General features: G+C 38.2%; 1 protein-coding gene across 2 annotated transcripts in view; it reads left to right on the top strand.

Moving 5' to 3' along the window:
- The first annotated feature begins 1,380 nt into the window (after positions 1–1,380).
- The window catches only part of LIN28B (lin-28 homolog B), a 127,995-nt gene continuing 110,140 nt past the window's right edge, over positions 1,381–19,235 (top strand). Inside the window, exons 1-3 of one of the 2 annotated variants that reach the window (XM_060167912.1) lie at positions 1,381–1,505; positions 10,653–10,701; positions 18,630–18,817. In XM_060167912.1, the coding sequence (XP_060023895.1) occupies positions 10,668–10,701; positions 18,630–18,817 (222 nt within the window). In that variant the 5' untranslated portion in view covers positions 1,381–1,505; positions 10,653–10,667. Of the gene's footprint in view, positions 1,506–10,652; positions 10,702–17,785; positions 17,796–18,629; positions 18,818–19,235 lie in introns of those variants that run through there. The other variant, XM_060167913.1, reaches the window with a different exon arrangement.

Genomic DNA, 19,235 nt, shown 5'->3' with positions numbered 1-19,235 from the left:
AGGCCAGAAGTGTTTTTTCTAGACTGTGGTTATCCCTGACAGATGAACTGGTTTCCTAATCCTAATCCAGGAATTGGAAGGGAAAAAAATGATCATCATTACACAGGAATGGTTTGGAGGCTTGCCTTTTAGTCACAGGTTATCCAGCTAACTGGCCTTTATTAGTCATGTTCAAACTTTTCCACTTTTAATTTACGGAAATTATATACACACATCTGGTTTTTAGATTGCTGTAATATTTAATCCTTTGAATCAGTTCCACCAAATAATCTATATTTGATCAGACCCATTCACAGATCACAAGGCTGTGTTCAGTTTTGCAGTTGATCAGACAATGACTGATCAGGACCACGCATTTGGTTCTGAGAAAATAAAGAGAAACTTTGACAAGAAAGAACTATGAAGTCGCGGTAGAAAATAATAGGGGAGAAAGCAGTGATATTTTGGGAAGATATACCAAAATACCACAGTTAGGTAAACACATAGTACACAGTATGTTTGGCCACAGATCTTTTGGCATTTTGTGAGATAATGTCTGTATTCAATTTGAGGTTGAGTATTTTACTGTTTAGGAAATACAATGTAGAACTGAGCTGATAGTAGGTTCCTCAAACTTCTGACATTATCTACGATGCTCACTGGATTCTGAGATACGTTACTCATTATTGCTTTGAACTGCACAATTAGGAGTTCACTATCTCCTAGTACCTCCACAGCGTTTGTTGGTTAAGGAGCAGACAGCGGGGCTGAGGATACGATTTGGTACCTTCTTACAGTTTCGCTTCTGCCTCTCTCCAGGCGCGGCCCAGGGATCGCCATCTGAGGCTCCTCCAGGAACCAGTGCAGCGCGCGGCGGGACCGAGTGACAGGCCCCTAAGCTCGCAGCCGCCAAGAGAAGAGCCGGCGGCGGCGGCGGCGACCGTGCGCGCTCACAGCCCGCGCGGGGACGCGCCTTCGGGTCGGGGCGGGCGGCGCGCGTCCCCGCGAGCCCGCGGGGAAAGCTCCGCTGCCGCCGCCCGCGCCCGCCCGGCCCAAGAATGAATGGAAAGTTCAATCTCGCGCGCTCGGAGCGGGCAGCCAATGGTGAGGCCGGGAGCGGCGACGGGCAGGTGTGCGCGTGCCGCCGCCTGACGCAGGGCTCGAGTCGAACAGCCTGGTGTCGCCGCCGCCGCCGCGCTCCGCGGCTCCCCCCCCCGGTCCAGCCCCCTCCTCCCCGCCCGGCTGTGGCGGCGGAGCGGCGGCAACAGCGGCTTCCACTCCGGTAGCCGAGCACCGCCCTCGCTCTCCGGCCCCTCCGCGCCGCGTCCCCTCGCCGGCTCACAATGTGCTAACCCTCCCGGCCCCGCCGCGCGCATCCCGGGTCTCCGGCCGCCGCGCTCCCTCAGGAAGTGACAGACTCCAGGCCCCTTCCTCCGCCCCGTCCCCCCGGACTAAACGCCACACACGTACTCACACCCTCTCCCCCGCCCTACCCGGGCGAGCGACGCGACCATGAGGCCCCGGAGGTAAGCAGCGCGCCCCGCGGCCCGGCGAGTGCGAGTGTGGCCGGGTGTGCGCGCGGGTGCGGACGCCGCTCGCGGCCCCGGGTCTGGCACGTGAGCAACGTCGAGTGGAGCTCTGTGCGGCGGAGCAGGAAGAAAGGAGGAGGCGTGAGCGCCAGGGAGGGGGGAAGGACGGGGCCAGGTGGGGAAGTGACAGGTCTCGCAGCAAGTTGCCGTTTGGGAGCCAGAGCGGTGTCCTGCCTTCGCCGGCCCTGATTTATTGCCCCAGTGTTCCCACCGAGATGCGGGCGGACGATGTACTTCCGGGTTCACACCTTTCTCTCCTCGCTCCGCGCCGCTGGGTCGGCGCTCTGTGCAGGCGCGGCGTAGCTAGCACGGCCGACGGGTCTCGCCGCGGCCGTCGCCGCCCAGCAGCAGGAACTGGCGGGCCGGGTGGGGAGGGGGCGCGGGCGACTCGGGGGCAATGGTGCAGCGCGGGCTGGGTGGCCCGGCAGCCGGTCCGCGTGGCCGGGGTGGGCGCTTCGGGCCCGAGGGTCTGCGCCGCCAGGGGGCGTCCGCTCCTGCCCTTCGCGCACTCCGCAGCGGAGCTGCTTTGTAGCCGCAGGCGTCGGGGATCCTTTTTGCGTCGGGATTGGTAATGTAAATTCATGAATTAGAATTAAAGATTTGAGGAGAACAGAGAGAGAAAAACGCACTTGGACTTAGGTTGCTTTTGAAAAGAAAACAACCAAAGAAGAATCAATACATTCGCAGGAGCAGTAACTGACTATTGACTGGAACACTGGATGCGGGCGCCTTACGAGGATTTGTACTCCAAAAACTTTTTTTTTTTTTTAAACTGCACGTTGATAAATACTGAGTGTTTTCGAGTAACATCTTACAGTATGTATTTAGTGTCTTCATTGCGGAAATTTCTTAAATGTAAGTAATAGTCCGCCATTTTGAATTGTTTCATGTAACAGACTGAAATCTTAGGTTCCTGTGTTTCCTTGAGTTCCTTTCTGTTCCCTCTGTGGATTTGTTTTCATCCACAGGATATTAAGGTTATCAGGTATTATTACTGCTCATAGAACTAAATTCTTCACCGTGTAACAACTTTACACCTACAGTTGTTAAATGAGGGGAAAATATGCTCGTGTTTTATTGTAGTTTTGAATTTCTTGGTCAAAATATTGTGGAAGTTAAAATTACACATGACAACTGGTATTAGAATGAATTTTAAAACATTTAACAGCATCCTTAGAAAAGTATGACTTAAAATTATATTTACTCGGATCAAAAAAATCCTCATGTTTCATTTTTTGTGCAGATTATTACCATATTTAGTTAGGTGATAATGCAGTAACGCTTTTTAAAATGCATCTGTTGGTAAAGCAAAATTTTAAGTCCAACAGTAAGTTGCGAAACAATTTTTATAAGGACTGCGGGAAAACTACAAAATTTTAAATTGAATTATTGGGAATTTATGGCAGTTTATGTGGTTTACAAAATATAAATTTAATTGTTATGAAATTTATGCCATGGATTTTTTTTCTGTTATGAGTTTGCACAGATGTAATAGAGGAGTCATATTATAAATTAACAACACAATCTGTAATAGTACTGCATTTAGACTAATAATTAACAGACCCGTGTTCATTTAGGGGACAATTCTTGCTTCCCATATTCTTTATCTCTGAATGTATGAAATAGGACAATCCAGGTGCCCAAATTTCCTAAAGAGCTTTAGGAATTAAACTGACATAGGCCTCTTTCTAGTACTTGCTGGGGAGGGGAAGGTACTACAAATGAATAAAATGCTTTATTTGACTCTTCCATTTTACAAATAGGATCAGCTAATCGTTGCTTGATAATAAAATGTCAAAAAGAATTTAAGGATATGAATCAATTTGTAGCGCATATTGGTTATTAGAACTGTTTATAGGAGCTTCTCAATAGATCTGGAAGCAAATGATTCAACGATCAAGCCTCATTAATCCTTGTCAAATTGTAGAGTGTCATATTACATGTCTGTGCCAGAGTTCTTTCAGAAACAATGAAAAATTTGTTGTGAAATTAATCACGATTTAAATTAAAAATTGACTGTATTATGGGGGAAAATGCAGTTAACTATATCTCTTTGTAAGTGAAACAGATTAAGTTTTAATATGGTAGTACTCAAAGTTAATCTTCAGAATGACTTATTTTAAAGTGTGTTGTACATGTAAATTTAAAAAGAAAACACTAGAATTTTAATAAATATAGTGGATTTAAGGGGTTTTTTTCCTGTTTACTCTGAACAAAGAGAAGATTAAATAGATGTTACCTGTCTAATAGTTTGATAATGTTTGGTATCTGATCATGCACAATAATTTTTTTTTGTATTTGTAACACACTGCTATCATAATTTACAAATCATAATTAAGAGAGAAATAAGTTGTTAAATAAAACATATATGCATGTTTTCAGGTAACAGTCTTCATAACAGTCTTCAGGTATAGAATTGATGTTTCTTTAAAATAATTGAAGTGCTATTCAAAACTACCAAATTTAGGGATTGTATTAGAAAGCTCAGGTCAGGAAATGATCTGTTAACATTTATGTTAATGCATAGTGGAATTGATTGAAAAAAAAGGAAAATGGAGATTCAGAGATATATCAGTTCAAAAGTAATTAAAGCTATTGATTATGAAAGGGACTATACAAAATTTTGGTCAGCTAAAGAGTTTTCTTATTTGGTAATTTTTAGTAGAATATTACTGTCTTTTAAAATTCTGTAGCCCATAAATACCCGTAAGTTTTTATGTTTAAATGCTTTAGAGCCTGTACTTGATTCTCTTGCTTTTTAAAAGGACTGTGTTTGCATTATAAATACGTATGGTTTTTGATGAACCACATGGTAAAGAATTTGTAGTTTGCCAAGCATAACAATGGAAATTCTTTACATTACAAAACTTAAGACTGATTTATATGAACATATCTAGGAATATATGAAGTATAGAATCACATCGGTTTGAGAAACTTACCCAGTATGTACATGTACACTGTGTTGGATTTCTCTGACACAATGACTCTCTATGAAGTCGCTGACCATAGTGCTGAACCAAGACAGCCATGTTGGCCACTGCTAAATCTGACTGAAAACTGTACACAGAAATTGTGTAGATGTTCAAGTAGCATCATCATTGTAGGAAATGTATACATATATTTCATATGTACTTTTTAATATCTTCTTTTTACCCAGATGTATTGAAATCAACCAAAAATTGTGATAGAGAAATTTTATCTCTGAAGTATATTAATATAACATTAATTTTAAGTAGTGTCAGTAAAATCAATGGGATCAATGCTAGAGGTTTTCTCTTTCTTGGAAAGCTGCCCCTTGCAAATGAAGACAAGAATTTAAAACCAAGTTAAGTGACCAATGAGTTCTCTCAAAAACTGTACAATTTTAGGGGACACCGCTGTAAGCTTGAGTATGAACTTGATATTTTGATTCAGGTTTATATCACTGTCTAAGTGGCACTATCAAAACCAACATCAAAACATGTGGTTATCAAAAGTAATAAAATTACATCACTCATGAAACAAGTTATACTGAGAAACAATAATACAAGCACTTTTTAAATAAAGAGAAAAATATAAATTTTGAAATTATAATAATCTTGACTTAGCACTTTGGGGAAATTTTCTGTTGTTTGAACCAGAATAAACACCAGGCTGTCACTCCTAACAATGTTATTGTGTTCTACATTGTGTGAAATGAACACTGGTATGAAACCATTGTAGAAATTACCTGAAAAGGAATGTTGTAACATATTTAATATTTCAGTAAAAAGTACTATTTTAGGCATAGAACTATGACATGATTTTCCTAAAAATAGAATGGGTTGACATGCAGGATCATCAAATTAAGGGTCAAAGGTGACAAACCAGGACAAAGGGCATGCAGCTCATTTTCAAGCAATCAGTTCCTAGTTTTTTCATGGCTGAACAAAAGGTTAATTATATAGGAAAAAGGACTTAGTATTGAATGACCAGTTCTATTGGTGGAAAAACATATTTTAAATTTTTTAGATATTTTCAAATCAGTATTTCTTATTTGGGAATGCAAGAGCCAAAATGCTACTTTTATATTTTGCAAACAGTTCTTTTATGTAACATTTCTTTCAGCCACTACAAAAACATTTCAACTAAAATATTCTATACTGTATAGGTTAAAAACAGGCTTTACTTTTTTGTAGATTTAAAATTTTAGAAAATGTGTGTAAATTATGTTTTGTCTTTTTTGCTTTAGTTTCTTGGTGTAATCTCCTTTGCTAGTTGATATCCTGATTTTTAAAAAATATTACATTTATTACACCATTATATCACTGGCAGTGATGTAAAAGTGAGCAGCCTCTAAAACATCTCTTGATCTTTCTAAAATGTTTATTGAAGCTATTTCAAATGCATGAAAAGTTCTCATTTAGTTGTTAATCTCTTGTGATATAAATTTTTAACCATTAATGTATATCAAAACTTAAAATGTCTATCAAATATAATTTTATTATTAACATTGTACTTATTTAGAACTATTCAGGTTTACTTAGAATCATTTTTGTTTATCATATCAAGAAGCTACCTTAAAGTTTTTATCTTAAAGTTATGGTGGGCCTTCAAAATATATGTGATTAGCTTCTTTATGACACGACTTTTGCCATTATTTTGACTCTTTTTAATCTAAAACCACTATTTTTTTCTTCTATTCAATATGACCTCAACAATGACTCAGTTATGAGCTTTATTATATGAAACTGTTGTTTGATATGGTAGAAAATACAAACTGTTAGCATTAGCAAAACCAACTGTGCCATGGCTCAGTTGTTTTACAACATTCACATTTAAGCTAAAGAATTGTGTTTACCAATTAGTATTTGTGTCATAGTTGGCACCTTTAAACAATTTTGACAATATGCTAGTTGACTTAAATTATTACTTTGAAATTTATTTTCTAGAATAAATTATGTTTTGCTACAGCAGTTGAAGAGAATGCTAGAGCTGCCCATATCTTAGGTGAAATCAGTAAAATTTCAATTTGTAAAATGGTTAAAGTTAAATTCATCTCTGTGATTCAATAGCAGTATGACAAATACTAGCCTTTAATTTAAGGTTAACTGTATTTTAATATGTTACAAATAATAACTTTTGATTCATAAATATAAAAAATATAATTTTGAAATGTTTTTCATAAAGTAGTATAAATTTTTTTCCATTCTCTAAAGATAATGTTCAAAATAGTTCAGTAAATGTGAGGTTTCTTGTTTTAGCACTCCTATCTATACCTATGAATTTTCAGTTACATAAAGTCACATGTAAATATTTGTCTTAACTTTAGTTTTAAGTATTTTCTTTAAATTTTCTGTATCTGTATATAATTGAAGGTACAGCATTTTCAGTTTTATCCAAAGTTACAGTAGGATGTTGAGTTAAATTACACAATAATTTACCCTGATTTTGCTTAGACAGCATTTGAATTTAGTTTATTGACTAATCGGCAAAAAAATAATTACAGTGAAACATTTTACTACATATTAAACATTCCTTTAGAGGACGATGTAAGAAAACATTTTCATAAAGCACACACATTCACTTCAATGTTGAACCTCCACATCTAATGTTTTATTTCATATGTGTATATGTTATATTTAAGTTATAGTAAATGTAAATAAATACTGTGCTTTAGGTTTTACTCTGGGGTTTATAGTATGTTTGCTATATGATTTTAAGTAGTCATTTAAAAACTTTCCCCCCAACTATTCTTCGAAGAAAGGAAAGTCACATTATTGCCTACTTTGCTTTCCAAAGAATGATTTAGTTCAGTGATGGCTGAGACACTTGTAAATAGGCTATAATTTTTGTTATAAACCATGAAGTGAATATTTAATAAACTATAATGTGCTTTTACCCTTACATTGTTTTAGAAAATATAGTCAGAAACAAAAATTTAACCTTTTTTTTAAATGTTGAGAAGTTGTAGTGATGAGAATAAATAATGAAATACTTTTACTTTATTATGGTGAATATTCTTGATTGCTAAATCATTTTTTGCCAACCTAAAGTAACTATTGTTTTTTATTAATATTAGAAGTAAAGGCTAATATGATGTCAATTGAATTTAAATAAAGTTCTCAGTAATATGTTATATAGCAGTATTTTATTTTATTACTACTCAGTTCTCTGGGCTTAGCATCTTGGCAATTTTTAAATAAATTATAGTGTATAATGCATAGTAGTAAGCATTTTCCTTTACATTGAATAGTTACAATAGTGGATTAACAACAATATGCAATGTACTTGAGAAGAATATTGTTACATATTTTACTAGGAAGAAATATGAAATCTTGGAGTGTTTGTAATGAATGGTGTTAAGTTAGGCAATTTTATAATAGTAAGTCTATAGTATATTTAAAATAAAATCATTGAAGTCACTTTATTTGTACATATTTTATGTTTGCAATAGTCAACTGATTAATTCCCTATCACATTCTCTTGGTGAAAAGATTTTTAAGAAAAAATTTGTTTATAGTCTATTTAATTCATAAAAGGCATCCTAGAGATAGTCAGCCCAGGTTCAGAAATTCATTAAGTCTTTGATTCATTAAAAAATATGTATTGAACACTAAAGAAAGCTAGGATTACAGTGATGAGCTGAATGTACTCTATTCCTCCCACTCATAGGACATAGAGTCAAGTTAGGAGAGAGAACATCATGGGCTATTACAGTCAATTACAGTACGGTGCTAAATGGTAGAGGCATTGTACTCAGTATGGAACAATAAGAAAAAGAGATCTAAGTGGAGATTTAAATGATGATTAGGGATTATCCTAGTGAAGGGGCAAAGAAGTGCATTATAATATTAAATAGAGATACCTGTGTATAAAATTATTAATAGCTGTTTTGGGAGTATTTCGTGCATTTAAAGAATTATTTTCATTCTTTATTGTTATTTCTTTTCAAAAAAGTCACCTATAGTCAGAATATGAACATTTAATATTGTGAATATTTTATATAACATTAACCTATCAAATCCCTATTATAGTTGTTCATATGGATGGATATTAATATCTATATTTAAACTTCTATTTTCTCTTCCAACTCTTTTGTTTGTGAAAATTTTAAAATCATTATTTAACATCAGTGAAATATATTGATATCTGTGAAATAATTCCACCTTACTTTTCGTTTGAAAAGGTTGATAATATTAAAACTATCAATAACCAAAACCATCATGTGTAAGTTTGGATAATGAAAAATCTGAACATTTTTATCATTCAAATTGTCCTGCTTTCTTTAAACCCAGAAAGCTCATAGTTTGAGCTCTTAAAATTAAATAGTGTTATTTAGCTAATTTTTACACCATTTGACTTTCACTTTATTAGATTTCACATTTATAATAATTTATCATCTGACTTATTTGAAAAAAATGTTTGCAAACACTTTCTGTGTTTCACATCTTTAGAATATGTCATTTTGAACTTTTTTGCAAATATATAAGCAGAGAAGATCAGGTCTGGGCTGTGGGCTATTAGAAAAACATGAGCTAGGTTTTGCTGAAATTTATTTATAGTATTTAAATACCCCCTCACTAAACCAAATGTGCAAAATAAAATTTAATATACGCTCAATGTAAAGGAAAACTAGTAAGTTTTAATAATGAATTTTGTTAACATTAGGGACTGTCATCTTTTTTTTTAATTTTTATACAGGAGGTTCTTGTTAGTTATCTATTTTATACATATTAGTGTATACATGTCAATCCCAATCGCCCAGTTCATCCCCTCCACCCCCACCCCCACCCCGGCTATCCCCCCTTGGTGTCCATATGTTTGTTCTCTATGTCTGTGCCTCTATTTCTGCCTTGTAAACCTGTTCATCTGTACCATTTTTCTAGATTCCACATGTATGTGTTAATATATGATATTTGTTTTTCTCTTTCTGACTTACTTCACTCTGTATGACAGTCTCTAGGTCCATCCACATCTCTACAAACGAGGGGCTGTCAATATCGTCTGTCTTTTGGTTGTAAACACAGGATAACTAAAGGACTTAATGCACAGAGGTTCACGTGCCTTTTGTTCACATTCTTCCTCTATTCTTTTCAAATCTTACTCAGTGAGATTGTCATCCTTTGTAAGAAGAATCTTGGGTCAACATTCAGTAGAACTCTGCATTTGGAAAAGCCTCTATTTCGTTTTGAGAAGAAAATTAGATCACAACTTAGAGAATTTACACATAATGATTTATTTTTTTGTGAGTTGATATAGTAGATACAGTGTGTAAAAACTTAGTTAAGGAAGGAAAGACAGCCCTGGGTGGTGGCAGGTGAGTGTATGCATGTTCAAACCAATCTGTTTTCCAAGCTTTAATAACTCGGACCTGAGGATAAAAATGATTAATTCAGTGGTCATCAGGAATTTTTCTTCCAACCTCTATACTTCATTACTGGGTGACCTCTTTATTGCAAGTTTTATTGTGTGGTGACATCTGCCAGTGGATATATTAGAAACATTAGTACTTGCTCATATTTTTTTAAGGAGAACTGATTTTGCTTATAAAATCTGGGTTAATGCATATTAGATATCTTTAATTAAATATACTCAATGATTAAATGTATTACCTCTTAAAGTAATTTTTTTCTCAAAAAGTATTTGAATGTAATAGACCCAGTATCAGGGGTATAGTATCACAATTAGAGTCGCATGATTTATCTTCTAAAAGATATCTGAATAATCAAATTAGTCCATCAAGGAACACAGTATCATAGGTTAAGTTCATTTTTAACTGTGGTTAAAAAAGAGAATGGGATTCTTGAATTACAGTGTAAAATTAAATATTAAAAAAATTTAAAACTGCATTGTTCCTGAAATCTGGATCTTTGACTACATCTTAGTGGTCTTGTTTAGAATGTTTTTTAAACTACCATCCTTTAATTGGAATGAAAGGCAAGTTTATGCCAATTGGTTATCTAATTTTGCTAGGTGAGTCTTAAATTGTAAAAAAAAGTTTACAGGTCACTTCACAGAGTCAAAACCTAAGCATTTTATTGCTTTCTAATGAGCTATTAAGCTGAAGAAGAGGCAATTAAATGAGCAATTAATGTAGTACTGACTTGAGCTCTCTGATTTTAGGTTCTTCAGAAGACAATGAGGTCATTCAACCAGGTTTCATCAGCCCCAGGTTAGTCTTTTTTTTTAATTAAATTTTTACTTAACTAATATTTATTTAAAAAGATCATTGGAGGCATATGAGAAAACATGACAGCCCTCAGGCATTCTCCACTTTGGCAAGATGGGTATGGTACTCATCTTGTACCTACTGTACTCCAGATCACTTCATCTATAAACTGATACTCCCACCAGAATTGCATGGATGAAATCTTCTAATTAACTCCTTTTCCTCCTGATTTTAGCAATATTGGATTTTGTGATTCCCTTTTCTGTATCTCAGGCAAAACAGGTAATATTTAAATGTTAATGGAGCTGAATGAAAAGTATTTGTGGCTTGTTCATTTTTGTAAAGCCCGTAGCAAAATAGGCACTCACAAGTATATGCTGAATTAATTTAAAGCTAGAGACTTGCTCCTGTTTTCAAAAAATTTACCATAACATAAATAGCACAATATATTAGCCATGTTTTTCAGGGAATTAGAGAATTTTCCTAATCTAGGAAAGCTCCATTTATTTTGCTTTTCATGAGCATGTATCAAATTTGTTCCTCACTATACTACAAAAATGAGTCATGTGAACTTTTAACATCTTAAACCTACACTTAAAATATCTATATATATATATGTATATCCTTTCATTTATTTAGGTGTACTGTAAACCTAGGCTTTTAATGGAGAAATATTCTCTTGTATTACTGAAACTAACTGAAAACTGACAATACTATTTTCAGTAACAGTTTTATTTGTATTAGTATATTAATGTATTACTCTGGCTTCTGCTCTCATACAGTTAATGCCTTGGCTCTACTCTTGACTAAACTCTTGACTAATACTGCTTTCAAAACTCTTAAGAGCTATGAGATGACAGAGTTTATGAGCATTTATAAGTACAAGTGAAATGCTGTTATTCTATTATTAAGCTTATCAAATACAGGATTGTAGGTAGCAAGAGGAAAGCAGTAGGAATCAAAAGGTTTAATGAGGAAACCACTGATAGGCATTGCCTTTTGACAAGCACTTTACTTTTTTCTGGAGTGAATCCTTTGACATAGAGATGATGCTCTAAAGAGTACCATGAAAAAGAAGATTCCGAAAAGTTGCTACAATATTTTAATTTACCAGCTCTTTTCACCTTACTATTGATTGTGGTTTCCCTCTGGGGGCAAATTGGAGGCAGTCCAGAGGCCGTTTTCTCTTCTGCTGGGAAGTAATGTTAACACCAGTGTGTTAAGTGACTGCAATAAAGTTTCATGTCTGTGTTTCCTTGTGATTAAAAAGCGTTGGCCAGGGAGAGGTTGCACTTTCACCAAAAGAAAGGTTATTGCCAGAGATTGCATTTAAGCCAAAGATTTGAGCATCAACTGCTCCAGTGTCCTCACTTTGCAGGTGAGGAAACTGAGGCCCAGAGAAGCTTAATGATCCAAGGTCACACACAAGGTTATTAAATGGGACCAGAACTCTGGCCTCCGGTTTCTAGCTGGGTGCTTTTTCTCCACAGATTTGCTTCCTGCACAGGCATCTTTAAAGCCTGAAGATTTCTTCTCATTTGCCTCATCTTTTACTCCTGTACTATTTTTTCCCTTCCTATTTTCCATCTACCTGTCCTCTTCCCCAAAATTAACCTAAAGTGAAAATATTAAAAGAAATACCTAGGAAGCCGTCCATACTCTTTTTTTTTTTTTGCGGTACGCGGGCCTCTCACTGTTGTGGCCTCTCCCGTTGCGGAGCACAGGCTCCGGACGCGCAAGCTCAGCGGCCATGGTTCACGGGCCCAGCTGCTCCGCGGCACGTGGGATCTTCCCGGACCGGGGCACGAACCGTGTCCCCTGCATCGGCAGGCGGACTCTCAACCACTGCGCCACAGTCCACACTCTTATTCCAGTTATTTGTTTTGATGAGATTAAGTTTTAAAGGGTAAATTTTCATTCATTGCTTTGAGAGGGAAAAATTGTTATGTTTACATTATTTAGTGTCATTTCTGCAGACTCAGAATATTTATTGCAAAAAGGTCTGTAAATTATGAGGCATACCTGTTCAAGTAGTACAGGTGAAAAATCTGGACTCATTTTTCAAATAAAACATGAAGAACCTTCATTTTGTGCTATTCTGGGCAAAGTAATGTAATGCTTATTACTAAATGATTTCTCTAACCTATTGCTGTCTTAATTAAAATCATTTAGGAAAGTATTTGTTGCGCACAATTCAGAAAATATTTGGGAGGAGTAATAATAAAATTTTTACTTTTCCTTTTAATTGAAGAAGTATGTTAATAGAATATGATTTTTCCTATTCCAGTTAAAAAATAGTAAACTTTCTACAAAATGATGGTGTTAAAATAATGCCCCTTTTCTGAATTAATTTTGTTGCTCTACATACTTGGCTGAAACGTAAAGGACCAAAAAAAGAAGGAAACATTTGCAAATGCTTGTTTTTTGAAATATAAAGGCAATTTTATCTGGCACACTTAAAATTTATTTTAATCGTTTCCCGTATTTCCATAATTTTATTTAATTATACCTGGGGAAATATGTTAACCTATTTAAGGAAAATATTTAAGAGATTTTTACAGCTGTGTAAAAATTACCAAATTGGAACAATTGTGTTAAGCCAGAGCATTTTGCTCTCAGATAAGGAAATTAAGTGAGAACGGAATTTTGCTCTTCGGAAACGAAAACAAATAGCCCCCATATTCTAAAGTGCCTGTGCTATAAGACCAACGCACCCAGTCCAGTACTCCTTTCAGCTGACTCCGTGTTGCAAGAATTTCAAGAAAGTTATTTGCGGGTAAAGTAGTTTACTGAAACGCAGTGGGAGGGATCGGCAACAGTTTGCCCGACGTGCGGGTCCGCAGCCTTTGGGCGGGAAACCTCAAGCCGCGGCCAGACAGCGGGTTCCCTAAAATCGCCCCCGGCCGCCCCCCACCCCCTTCCCCGCCGACAGCTTTTCCTGATCCTCCAAAGGCGCACGGCGACGTTTTCGTGGCTTCCCGAAAGGACGGCGCCAGGGGTCTGTGTGAAGACAGCTCCATTTTAGGCATGGCCTGGTGGGGGAGTAGGGGGTGGAGTGGTCATTCTCTCGGGTTCTTATGACCCCTCCCCCACTTGACTTCACTTTTTGGTTTGCGGAGACTGACATCTCCCAGATGAAGGAATCAGATTGTACATGGTACATGTCTGGAAACGCAGGGAAGGTAGTAGGGTGCGTCAAGCGTTGCCTCCATCCTGGTGAAGGCAAAGGTTTCTTTTGTTTGGTGTTCCTCTTGTCGGGACGAAATGACAAATGTGAATGTCCCCTAATTAGTGAGAAATCCTCAGCCTTCTTTGGAACGGCTTGACTTCTCGAGAGGAGGTGGTGATGTGGTGACTAAAGGGAAAGGTGACTAGAGAGAGAACGGGGAGAGGAAGTGGCAGGGGCGGGCGGTGGAGGGAAGGGGTAGATCCGCTGACCTGGGGGTCTCGGCGACCCTGGGGGCGCGAGCTGCGCGTGAAGATCCGCGGCTGCGAGGGCAGCGCGGGGCTGCAGACCCCGGCCTTGTCGGCCGGGACGCAGAGCACGGGTGGAGCCGCTCGTCGCAGTGCCGCAGCCCCTCCTCCTAGTTTTAAGAAGAACCGAAGCATTGTTTCAGCTGTAATAGAAGTCACTCATTGCTTATAGTTGAAAACAACGACGGTGGGCTCTGGCACCTCTTTCGGCTCCTTGCATTGTACTGTCGGAATTCTTTAAAAAAAAAAAGAAAGAAAGAAAAAGAAAATATGTACGTTTTTTAAATGTAGAAATCTTAGATTGTGATAACCAACGGGCGTATGATAGGTTATTTCCTTGATTTTTTTTTTTTTACCCCCAGTGCATTGAGGATTCTTTGTAGCTACTTGAACTCATTTTAAAGACATTTTGCAAGAACTATGATAAATCAAGCCACTGAAACATTTGGCTTCCACAAGTATAAAACATGCGTTTTGAGTCAAGCACAGGTCTTTCTGGCACTAAAAACAAGTAGGAAATGAGAAAAAAATTAAAACCAGAAGACTTCAGGAAGGTGACAAATTGGAAAGCGTTCTAGGAGATTCATGGGACCATTTTAGGTGAAAGAACTCTATGAGCTTAAAAAGATGATGGTTAGTTTCATAAAAGGATCTTAGGCTCAAAAGACTGAGGGGGGAGCAGGAAAAGATGAGTCTATTTAAAAGACAGTGCCATATCCCTGAAATGGGACTGATATTTTCTGTCACTGCCTCCTTCCTTCTCTTCCCTCCCTCCCAATTCCCTTCCCTGCTTCTCCTCCCTCTACCCTTCCTCTTCCCTTCTCTCCGCCTTTCTTTTACCGACCCCACTCCAATCCCCCCCGCCCCAACCAGGTATGTAAAATGCATTTGCCTTAAATTCTTTGTGAATGAATGTTAGAGGATTTATCAAAGTCCCCAGTTGGAAAAAGCTTTCTACACGACTTGAAAGGCCGATGTCCCTCTCAGGAAATGAATGAGTCGATAACCTCTGACACCAGTGACCAGTCCAGTGAACCCTACCTTAATTCCACTAATACTGGAGGCCCCCAATCAGGCAAAACTGAATCTCATAACCATACCATCCAATGTGGTTCACTTATGGCATTTCACACTTTTCATCTATGTATTTGTAGGTTTGAATTTCATCAAATTTAACAAACAAGGATTCAGAACCCACCTACATATTTCTGATTTTATGATGATTGGACTATTTTTTAATTAAAAACAAGCTTACAGATAAAACATTGTTTATCATGAATGTGTGTCAGTGACAAAACTAAATTATACTGCCTGTTAATTTTATGATAATTTTACATAAATAATGGCATTTCCTCAATTTGCATGAGTACTTTTCACATTATTTCTGTTACCAGATGTTGATTTTTAAAAGTAGTTCTTTCATTTAAAATATTAAAAAAACAACTTATTCAAATTAGTTTCTCTATTTCCTGTTATTCAAAATATTTAACCTGGAATACCATCGTTAAAGTTATTTCATTATAGATCAGTGTAATCAGTTGATTTCTACTATTAAAGTAATGCCTAGTGAGTGTTTTGTTAGTAAATAATTTTTTTGAGAGCTTCAGCTTTTGGGACTCTTGCAGAATTATCTACATTTTTACACTTTTTCTTTCCTCCCTACCAGCTGGCACATGGTTATCCCCCCCCCACACACAAAGTAAATAAAATGAGAAAGCTTTGCCTCCTTTCTTGAGAAACAACAAAAGAAATAAACAGACGAAAAATCTTTTCAAGTTAATCAGTCTCGATTGAAGCCTTTTACTACAAACAGCTGAAAATAACATTTATTTATATACATCAATTTACTTCAGATCTGAGCTAATTAGTATAAATTTATATTTCATTGTTTAGTATGGGGAGGAGGTGTAAATAGGTGCATTATGTGAATTTTCAAAAGCTTTTAGATTCGGTCAAAATCCCTACGTTTTAGTTTGTGTGAAACAGTGTTAGAGTTAGGAGTGTGTTTGGAGAGACGGGGAGGGGGGTTGCGGGTATAGTGGGGGAGGGTAAGCTCCGTAGCTTTGCCGAAGGGAAGTGGTATCTGTACAGTTTCTCGGTAAACTGCTTGTTTAAGAAAATGGGGGTGGGGTGGGGGAAGAGTAGTGGTGCGTTTTAATGTTTCAAAGACGGGTTTTATTTTATATTCTAAAGGAAATCCAGCATTTCTAGTTGATCTATAACATTTACTGTAGTGGTCGATAAGGGAGGCAGTATTGGTGTCAGCATCTAGTAATCAACAATCGTTTGAACCAATTTTAAAGGTAAAGGGTAAGCAGTTTGAAACAGGGGGCTGGCCGGGGAAGGGACGGTAGGAGCCTAACCCGTTATTAAGTTTTCGTTTATTCAACTCTTCTGTCCCCTGGTAGTGGACTTTTAAAATGTCAGGGTCCGGTCAATAAGATATAAATTTACCTATTTTTCTCCCACTTGCCTCCCTTTTTCACCCCCTCCCCCCGCCCGCGCCCGCTGTTTCTCCCCCACCTCTTTCTCTGGCTCCGCAGCCGCCTGTGCTGGCGGCTCCTCTTCACCTCCCCTGCCTGGCGCTCCCCTCCCCCTCCTTGCCCTACGTCGCCTTGCTCTTGGGGAACAATCGCCACTGATTGAGGTTCACTCTATGTTAGGCTGGAAAACTGGGCTGTTATTTAGGAAGTCATTAATCACATCTCCTCCCCCGGAAAGAGATGGCGGAGAAACCTGTGAAGTACAATTCCTTACCAGCCCCCTCCAAAATGTTCCGAAATGGTAAACCTAAACACAATTTGACTACAAGAAGGTGATAGCGATTTTTCCGGTAGCATTTTATTTTAAATTTGAAACAAATTTCAGGTCACAGTCAGGTAATTGTGTGCATTTCTCTTATTGTAGGTGTAGGTTACCATTATCTAAAGTTTCATGGGTGTGTAATTAGGTTCAATTAGATCTTTTGTAAATTACATATTTTCCTCTAAGAATGGAATTAAATATGAAATTTGCATCCCAAGCAGGTTTACTGTTAACGGAGCATCTGAATTCTTAGGGGGAAAAAAGCGTAACGTCGGTTGCTTTATTTAAATGGCTTTTTTCCCCTTAAATGAGATTATTTAGACAGGCTTGTGTGTAAGGCACGCGTGTGCACATATATGACTGCCGTTTTTCTAAATCGACGATTCACAAGGACCCTCCATTGTGTTTAAGTAAAAGCACGAAATCGGCATTCTGATTTATCGTAAAGAAGCGTCCCCAATTGTCTTTAAGATAACATGTTTGAGTTTTTCGTGTTCATTCATAAATTATTTTGATGTCAGCATAGATGAAATGGCGATTGGTTATCTCTTCCTCTTGCCAGCCCCTTAAGGATCCGAGGTGAAATTAGTAGCAAGAAAGCATGTAATTGACAAAGTCACGTGTGCTCAGGGGGCCAGAAACTGGAGAGAGGAGAGAAAAAAATCAAAAGAGGGAAAGCACATTAGACCATGCGAGCTAAATTTGTGATCGCACAAAATCAAGATGTTAGATTGATGCAGAAGATCACTCCGTTGCAAAGGGAAAGTTTTCATCTCACGAGTTTGGAGCAGAGGGCCCGTGGGGCAACATGGCCGAAGGTTAATTTTCTTTTCTATTGTTTTACTGTGATTTTCTCTCTTCCTTTCTCCCGCCCTCTCCCTCTCCCACCCTTCTTTGCCCGTCCCCCCTTCCCCTTTTACCCCAATACTGAGCAGTACCCCCCACCCCCCATCGCGCAGTGGGGCTTTCTGCAACCTATTGTTATAGATCTCCAAAAATGTTTTGTACCGCCCACACTGATTCACAACTTGAAAAGCTTTCAGGGGGCTATTGTTTGAATTGTTTGAGTGTGATTAAGCGCAGTTTCAGTTAGTGAGCCCAAGAAAACTTTTATACACCTGCCCCCTCCCCCATTCCACCCCAACTTTAATTGAAAGTTATTGGGGGGGAGGGGAATGCACATTGCAAATAACCCTGGATTCATTGCTGCCGCATGTGCATTAACTAGTTCTAACCATCTTCACGATTTCTCTTTCCTCCTCGGGCACGCCGGAGAGAATTAGTTTCGCTGAAAATTTCTCTTTGTAAATGGGATCAGTGTTAAATCAGCAACATGCAAGTAAAATAATCGCATGCTGTACTGTAATATGTGGCCGAGAAACAGAGTTAAATGAAAACGTACACGTATGTACAGAAACGTGGAAGTTGTGATCGATAGAACAGTGTGGCTTCCTCCCTCCCCCGCTTTCCCTTTTAAGCCTTTAATTTAAAATATTTTCTGCCGAATAAAAGAAGGAATCAACCATTTAATAGCTTTTTTTTCCTTTCATTTCCTCTCCCCTCCACCCCCACTCCCAAGCAGTTTTTTTTTTCCTTTCACTGAACTGTATGGCAATACTGACTAACTGACTTTTTTGTCCTGTTCTACTCAGGCGGGGCAAGCAAAGGTGGTGGAGAAGAGCCCGGGAAGCTGCCGGAGCAGGCAGAGGAGGAATCCCAGGTTTTGCACGGAACTGGCCACTGTAAGTGGTTCAACGTGCGAATGGGATTTGGATTCATCTCCATGATAAACCGAGAGGGAAGCCCCTTGGATATTCCAGTCGATGTATTTGTACACCAAGTAAGCCAAACTGTTTTTGTGTTTTGTTTTGGTTTGGTTTTGGTTTTGTTTTTTTCTCCTCGTCTTCACCTTTTTCAAGTGGAGGAGCTGACCGGTAGTTTTGTCAGTGGGCTTACAATAATGTGCCCTTCAAAATCTTCCTTACAGTCACGAGTGAATACAGTTATTAGGGTGTGTGCATGGGCACCTTCCTGGGTGTCTTTTCCTAAACAGAAAATGAAATCTCTGAAATTTCACTTCTGGGTGGTGGTTGACTTGATTAAGCAAGTTCCCCTCTTCTTTCGACAGCGAAATTGCCGTAGTGTAGCTTCCGGTGTTATCGGTTACGATACATTATGTGGCCTGTGCCTGGGGAATGAGTGGGAAATGAATGAGGAAACAGTGATCATATTAAGTTTTGTTTTTTTTAAGCCAATTT

This window comes from Lagenorhynchus albirostris, chromosome 12 (assembly GCF_949774975.1).
Source record: "Lagenorhynchus albirostris chromosome 12, mLagAlb1.1, whole genome shotgun sequence".
Classification (NCBI taxonomy): domain Eukaryota; kingdom Metazoa; phylum Chordata; class Mammalia; order Artiodactyla; family Delphinidae; genus Lagenorhynchus; species Lagenorhynchus albirostris.
Note: the sequence above shows the minus strand (reverse complement) of the source record. Positions and strands in the feature narration are given on the sequence as shown.